This window comes from Chiloscyllium plagiosum, chromosome 20, assembly GCF_004010195.1.
Source record: "Chiloscyllium plagiosum isolate BGI_BamShark_2017 chromosome 20, ASM401019v2, whole genome shotgun sequence".
Classification (NCBI taxonomy): Eukaryota; Metazoa; Chordata; class Chondrichthyes; order Orectolobiformes; family Hemiscylliidae; genus Chiloscyllium; species Chiloscyllium plagiosum.
In genome coordinates, this window is record NC_057729.1 from 30,771,230 (window position 1) to 30,779,824 (window position 8,595).

An 8,595-nucleotide genomic window follows, 5' to 3' on the forward strand; every position below is an offset into this window, starting at 1 on the left:
GTTATTTTTCATTACCACATTTTCAATAAGGTTGTCTTTAGATCTTATTGTCAGCACATTTTAAATTACTACGTGTGGTATTTATATTAAGTAGCATTTTATCCTTTTTTGATTTCAAAACAAGTTATACTTTTCACACATACAATGCTATGCACAAACTTGCTTAGGGTCACCTTTGAACTAAAATTCCCAATTTTCTGTTCTTTTGAGAAAACCATTTCCCTGCTGGTTTTCCAATATCCTTGCAGATCATATTTCCGAAAATGTGGACGCTTCAGCTAGTGTATTAAAGCTTGTAGGTATTCATTTAATGTAAAACTATCACAGTACAAGTGTCAGGAAATGCACTAGAGTTTCAGAATGCATGTGTACATACAGAAACAACATTTTCCAACCTTTGGAGTATTACTTTAGTCCAAATAGCTCAACATAATGAAATCACAAAACTGCTGGCCAGCGTTTTCTCCCAGATGCCAATACACTCTATTTAAAAATTAAATGGAGTGCCAGTATGAAGTATTGGGCACATTTTACAAAGTAGTCACAGGAAGAAGCTATATTGCTATATTACAGCAATATTACTAAAGCTTTTTCACTGCTAATGTGAATAACATTAGTATGTTTGAAAGCTGGAACTTGATTAGAGTGAATTCAAAGGTAAACTACATGAGTTCTGGAATGCAGCAACACAAGTGGCATACTCTAGCACTGTCCAGCATGCAATATAAATATCTACAATACTTTGGGACAATTTGCATTTTTTTTAAAAAAAGTATGAAACTGATAAAATTTCCTTCCTACAACTAATGTGCAGGAATAAATATCTGTGTCAATTTCATTTTTGTGGCTTAGGTCTTTTGGTATAAAAGGGTAATTTTATTAACATAATGCACTCAGGTTTCTAAACCACTTCAATCTCTACAGGCTGCAACACAGACAACACAAATATAGCCTCCAATGTGGAGGATACTAAGTGCCCATCACGCCTGTCGAATGTACTGAGGGATGGCCCGAGTGTACCTTAGGAAGGCCTTTACTTGTGACAAATCATAAGTCTCATCATATAATTAACACTTTACTTTTGCATTATTTTAACCATCACATAAGCGTTTCACAAAAACTGCAATTTACGTTACTGTTAGCCAAATTTGAAATATATACAATGACATACAGAATTAATATTCGTAACAGTACTGTCTAAATACAAAAGGCCGAAGCATTAACTTAATAGAGTTTTTTTTTCGTTTGGGTTCAGTGTCACTTAATAAACAAGTAGAAACATTTGAATGAAGGCCATGTAAGAGGGGCATTAATTATATTTTATATATTGATACAGTTCTTATTCGAATAGCGTTGCCTCATTATATTTTCCCTTTTAAATAAGTCGGCATCGTTAATGTTATTCAATTATAAATACCCCCAAACCGTTGCCAAAACGCTTAGTCTGACCATTAAAAAAAAGTCAAAGTACATCAAGTCAAAGGAAAAGCAAATACTTCCAAAACACGAGTGCAGAAAAATCACTTCAATTTGCATACAAGTTTATGCAACAAATTATCAGTAATTACTTTTGTAATTATGGTGGATTATGCAACACATTCTCAACACATTCTGCTCAATTATGCTTAACTATTTCGTGAAATATTTATTATAAACACATCAATTTAAACACATTGCTTATAAATTGCATACTTAAAATTTCCAATGAATTAAAATGCATTACATATTAAAATTCAGGTCAATCATTATTGAAACTTCAAGTTACATCGCCCGTTTTTCGAGCAAGCCTATTCAGCAGGTTGTATTTTATACAGCAATACATTTGATACCTACCATTGAATTGGCTGTGTTTAATAATAAGGGATAGTGTGGAGAAAGTCGTTACAACAAGTCACAAGAACTATGATTGATAGAAGGAGATTATTCATCTTAAGCAGGTCAGTCCGGAAAGTAAGGAAACCCCAGCATTAATGTTCGCTGTTAACTTTATTCGGTTAAATACGTATACACGAAAAAAGCAATCGATAATTAAGTAGAACATGTTCACGTGACTTTGGAAATCTACTTCCTTAGACTTTTCAATACATTAGTGAAGAACAGCAGATCAAATACTGTCTCACCTATGCATTTCCTGTTTAGTGCTTGGGTCAGTGACAATTAATTAAATTTAGTATACATTCTCCCTAAAAATCTAACTTCGCACAATCATCACAACGGGACCGTGAATGGATTCCATCCATATCGAATATGAGTAAAATGTTAACTTGCTAAAAGAGCTTTTTTATTTAATTGGAACATAAATATAAATGCCTTGTATTCTCGAATGGAATTCTTCGTAATAATGTGTGGTCAGACTTAATGGGGAACAAGAGCCTTGAATCTTCAGATCTTGGTACGGAGATGTTGCATAGATAACAATTGTTGAACGCGCCGAACGAGTGCAGTCATACATAAGAAAAAAAGACAACTGAAAATAAAACTCCAGAACTTAAGTCTTTTATGAGCCATTTATCCATCTATCTATGCATATCAATTGATCTCTTCTACAAACAAGTTAGGGTCATAATAGGTAGGTTAGCGAAAATTGGCGAGTGGCGTGGAAACGAATACTACTTGGAGGCCAAAGTAGATGAGCAGCAAACTGGCTTGTTTGTACATAGACAAAAAGGAGCAAAACAAAATGTCTCAATTCACAACAGAATGGATGGACAGATGGATGAATGGATTGACATGTTGCTTAAGGCTTATCGTTACAATGTTTGCAAAGACTGGACGGTGTTCCTGTATATACAGCGCACTTGTCCGGACAAGCAGCAATGGAAGTGCCTGTAAATGGGTAAACAGCAGACTGTCCGAAGGAGCTCAGAGTGTTGGTCAATGCAGCTGCAGATGGAATGGGTCCTGTCAGTGCCTGGCCCTGGTTCAAATAAGCTACCAGCCGCCTCATTTCATCCAAAGCTTGAGCCTGCATCAAGATGTAGTTTTTCGCCAGAAGCAATGTGGCGATTTTGGACAGTTTTCTGACTGATGGGCTATGGGCATAAGGAATCACAGATCTAAGACCGTCCAGTGCATCGTTTAAGTCGTGCATCCTTCTCCTCTCCCTTGCATTGATACTCAGTCTCAGCGAACGCGGCTCTTTGTCCTTCTTGCCAATTGAACTTTTTAGTTTACCCTCGTTGTCACTGCTGGGATTCCTTGTGCTCCCGGCAGACCGGCCGTCACTGTCCTCCTCGTCTCCTGTCTGGTCTTCGCTGCTTTCTGTCGTTTTTGGATCCTGACTGATTGAGTATGAAGTACAGCTTTGTCCAGACCAGCTCTCCCGGATTTCAGCACCTCGGCTAGTGCCACTGTAGCTAAATGTAGATTGGCCGTAGCGCTGGGGCACATCAATATATGTGTCATTGACAATGGAATTTAACTCGTCCCTCCCTTTGACAGAGATGTTTGCTGTGCTGTGAAATAGATCTCCTTCCGCAACGTTCATTTTTTTAGAATCAGTCACTTGAATCAAAAAGGATTACCCCTCTTCGCCTTTCTTCAATTTTAAATCGGTGACGTTTTGAAATGAGAAAAAAAAGTGCACTGAGCTGTGTGTGTGTGTGTGTGTGTGTGAGAGAGAGAGAGACAGCTCCTCGACTCCTTCTCCAGTGTGCGCCCGAGCACTGGGAGGGATGTGACTCACTTTCTATCCCACTTTCAGGTTATTGCAGAGAGTCGCCTGTTGGGACATGCCGTCTACCCAATCAGGAGGACGCTTTAATTAATAGGATTAAAACGTTTAGAAGAAAAGGTCGGCAGCTGCCAATACAGTCGGTTGGGTTTAATCTAAACACACACACACACACATATATACAATGTCGGACCTAAACTCGACCGCATTGCATGGAGGTTCCGGCAATCAGCAGTTACCGACCGCACCGAATGCAACAAATTTCACCAACAGTTAACGGTCAGATGACTCATCCAATTGTTGCATTGCGGAAACTTGCAGAGAATCAAACGATTTCGATAATTAGAAATAAACATTGGCAGCAAGAAAATATCTACCTCACAGTTTGTAGATATGTCAGGGTCAACTTCTTTCGGAAGTTTTGTTTTGCCTACAGCGCCTGACCAGTCGCATAGCTATTGAGTGTGCGCTGCACAGGAGGAGGCCATTCGGCTGTCCTGCCTGTATGAACCAAACATTCATCAGCCGCTTTTAGAAGCGGGTCAGACACCGTAAAAAAATGATATTGGTCAATAATGACCAAATCACCTTGGCTTTAGTTAGTTAACAGACCGAAGAATAGATGCATAAAGATGGCCATCAAGGTCCTGCAGACGTTAACAACATTTTTTTTCTCGTTTGTAAGGGACGTGAACATCATTTTTAGATCGATTAAGCCAAACTTTAACCATTGGAGTTAGCCTCGGATATTTTAAAAAATAAGACTATTTGGTTTAGTTCACATTTTTTTGTTAGCAAAACAAGTCCACTCCCGAGCCAAAGTAACTTCCACCATAGGAAGGTTTTGCAAACTGTCTGGTTTTCAGATTGCACTAACTGATCTGGCTGAAAACTGTCCCTCTTGACGAACGTTACACAAGTCAATGAAATGTAAGAGATGCAACATATCTGACAACAGAACGGCAGACAAATGAGAACCTAATGAAGCTGCCTGCTGCTTGCTCCGACGTGATTATCTTTTCATTTCGATTGCTCCCAGTCAGCATCTAAACTCTCCCTGGATTGAATGAATTTATGTCTTTGTATTTAGCTTTCCAAAGTTTCTTACGTTTTCAGGTTACACGCAACTCGTGAAGATTGTTTTCTGCCAAAAAAATTGTTGGCGCTTGGACGAAATGTTTTAGAATTTAACAAAAGGATAAGCTAATTAAGATGTAAACGATGGATTATTTTGCAGACTCCTGCACTGACTGGTGATGTAGTGCAGTTGTAATTCATGGAGCACAAACATGTGATAAAACAAAGCAACTGATATAATGTGATTCCATTAAATACAATTGCATGTTTTCAAAACAAAGTAACGCTGACCAAGGAGTTCTAAGATTTTAAAATCAGTAAAACATTTAATTAAAACTCCACTTCAAAACGATCACACTGATGACCAACGCCACCGTGTGGAAGAAATGCACACTTTAAAAAAAAATTAAGTCGGTATTTTGCACAGATACTACAAAAAAGTTTCCGTCCTTATCAGAAGTTACCATCACCAACAAAGCCACGAAAACCGGGACACACGGGCCAAAGAGGTAAAGGTTTGTTGAACTGTGGCTGTAATCTTACTGCTAGTCATTCCTGCATACTGTTGTAAGTTTGAATTGAAATAAAGTTTATGTAGTCTTAAACAAAATTGTTATTACATTAACGTGCATGCAAACAAATAAACATGAAACAAATAGCTACTTTCACAATGACCCAGCTTCTGCTAAAATAAAGCACAATTACCTTAGAGTGCTTTTTGCCGAAAATAAGATACATCTTTTGAAAAGTATTTATACGATCCTTCATTTTTCTTGCATCTGAGAAATAATAATCTTTTACTTTACCCTCCTCCATGCATTGGCATGAATTATTCATGGGACCCATAAGCTCCTGAGCTTCAATTTATAATTTAGATGTTATATTAATACATTTTAAAAACTTTTCGCAGTTATGGGTGCATTTTGGCATTCATGTGAAGTGGATGATACGATTATACAATAGTTGCAGTCTGAATTCAGGCTTATAGACCGGACATCAAGCGTTAAGGACACTAACCCTCTGATGCTGGAGGCTTTCTGGTACATCGTAATTTACCACAGTGCTGCCTGCCTATTACATAATACACGTCAAAGAAGGGAAAACATATTTTGATTATCAACAAAACATTGTCTATATAACACACGTTTATTAAATTTTGCATTCACTTCCTTTCCCATGATTTTGTGTAAACATTTTATTTTTCCCATTTCCACACCTTCAAAGATATGACCTATGTCAACTGAGCCTCTTGCTTCCTAACTTAACATTTGGGGTTCTGTTTAAAGATACATTAGAAATACAATGATGACTTTAAAAATTTAATTATCTCTACATTCAAGTTAGTTTGGTCCCTGTCCCTCCCTGACCACAGAATCGCAATTGGTCTTAGTTCTAAATGACCATAGCAGATGGAATAATCTACATATTGTTTAAATCAATATGTCCTGCCAATTCTCATGGGAAATTCAATGATTAATTGTTTTATATGCACTTCCACTTGTAATTAATTGTGAAGTTTGCAGAATCTGAAGTAATAGGGTTTCCATCAAAGCCTTTCAACCCTTTGTCACACATCCCAGTCACATTTTCTATTAAAGTAGTTGGTTTTAATTGGTTCACAGGCTGGTCCTCTCGCAATGAAGTGGTTATAAAATGCATTGTCAACCTTCATCTGAAAATTGTCACTTTTTTTCAGTAATTGAAAAATCTATTGCCCAAATTAAAAATGATGCATATTCCACAATAACAAGATTAAATCTACCCTCTTTGTTTGCCTGTTGGGATTTGGTGAGCTCAGTTGGCTGGATGGCTAGTAGCAATGCCAGCAGTGTTGATTCAATTCCTGTACTTGTTGAGGTTACCAAGAAGGAGTCTAATTCTCAGTGTTTCCCCTCGCCTGAGGTGTGCTGATGCTCAAGTTAAACCACTACTATCTCTGAAGAGAGAGCACTACTATATTCTGTAGGGCTATGACAAGTTTACCTTTGCTTTTTTTTTTGCTTATCTCATTATAAACTTCACCTGAATATTTCAATATTGTGTTACAATTGGATTTTTAAGAACACAATGGTTCAGAGGAGCTTTCAATCACATCAGTACATTGTGAGTGCACGTAACTTGCAGAATTTCCAAGTATCCATTTGAAGCATCAACAAGCATTAAGAGTCAAAGCTGTTACCGTCATTCTGTAAGGAATTGAAAGTTCCGTTAACTTGCAAAGAAAAACGCAGATAAAATTCAAGGGATCAAATTATCAAAACATTTTATTTCAGACAAGTGAATTTGTATAATACATTACACTTCTTTTTACTTTTTGCAGAAAAACAGAAGCGACACATGCAAAATAATAAAAGGTATCATTACCAGCAGGCACGGATTCATGTTGGAGAGGGATTAAAACTTAAGTACTTTATGGTCACTTTTTATTACCATTCTGGACTTTTTAAACTCTGTACCATGCTAACCTATATCTTTTTACTCTGTAACAACACTTAAAGGTACTCTGTATCTAGGAACTCTGCACCTAAGAGGTGACATTACAAACTTTATAGTGTATGTGACAATAAAGGTTATTCTATTCAATCTATTCTATTCTATCCAAACTATTTTATTCTATCGAACCTATTCTGTCATTTTCTATTCTATTCATCATTGGTTGTTTGCTTCAACTTGTAAAATAAAATAAATCATAAACTGCTTATGGAGATTAAGCATGATTAAAGTAAAAACCCCTGGAGAAAACTGGCAAAACATTCCACATCAAGAATGATTTTACAGATTTTATTTAAGCATCACTCTTTTTTGTAGGAGTGCAAGCATTTAATTAACATATGGAATGGGTGTGGTGGCAATGAGTTGGCTCAGCAGAAATTGTGAGAAACTGATACTTGTGCTAGCACCAAATGGTTAACGTAGCTCTTGTGCTTTGACTTTCATCTTTCATTTTGCCTCTTGTGTTTAATCTTTAATTCTTCGCACATTAGGGAAATTTTGAGCTCACCTGTTGCCTTTGCTTTTATTGCACAATTTGGTCAGTATTGTGGAAGAAAGGAGGCATGCTGTTGAAACCTTTTGTCTTGCATCTATCAGAACGGTTGCAAGAATACCAATTTTCAATGGGAACAATAATGGTAACACTGCATGAGAAAAGGGTACTAATTGATTTGCAACTGGCCTCTGATTGTTTGACTTATTGCAATGGAGAATGTATCAGGAACCGCATATTCTCCTCAGATTCTGCTTAAATTTAAATTAAAATGGTCAAATTGACTCTGATAGATTTTAATGTTGCCATGGAACAGTTGACTGTTGGGAAAAAAAATGTGTCTGCACAAATTATTTCTGCTTGCAGAAGACAGAAACCTGCATATGATGTATTAATATTGTAGAAAATGTAAGTAAACTACATTGCTGGTCTGACTAATGTTAAATTGGTTTTAAGTGTAATTCTTAACACACTCAGGTTTGATCAGTAGGTGTTGTCCAGTTGTGGAACCACATCTAATTTTGGATACTGCTGTGAGTTTTGCGAGCTTTGTCTAATTGAATATGATCAGTATTATATATGTTGCAAACAGCCATGTAATACATTGTATTTTCCAAGAGCAGAATGCTGCAGTTGAGCCAAAAAGATGTGCTGCTTGCATCACAAATGATCAATGTGTTGTATGAATTTTGGTGTCAGTATCATGTCAGATATGTAGGGTATACATCCTATCAACTGATGGATTGTTTCAAACAATATACCCTTCAGCAGTTTCAATCAGCTCAGTGAATGCTGTAAACTCTTACTACCTTATCACATTCCATACCTTTCAAAAGGCATCTTCAGAGGCCCTGAGGTA

General features: G+C 36.9%; 1 protein-coding gene across 1 annotated transcript; it reads right to left on the bottom strand.

The window, feature by feature from the left end:
- Nucleotides 1–303: 303 nt before the first annotated feature.
- Nucleotides 304–3,816, bottom strand: LOC122559913 (class E basic helix-loop-helix protein 23-like). Its single transcript, XM_043710019.1, has one exon. The coding sequence runs from the start codon at nucleotides 3,485–3,487 to the stop codon at nucleotides 2,738–2,740; it is 750 nt and encodes a 249-aa protein (XP_043565954.1). The 5' UTR covers nucleotides 3,488–3,816; the 3' UTR covers nucleotides 304–2,737.
- Nucleotides 3,817–8,595: the final 4,779 nt, after the last annotated feature.

Coding starts and splice junctions, on each gene's coding strand:
- LOC122559913 (XM_043710019.1), bottom strand. CDS start 3,487: ATGAACGTTGCGGAAGGAGATCTATTTCACAGCACAGCAAACATCTCT.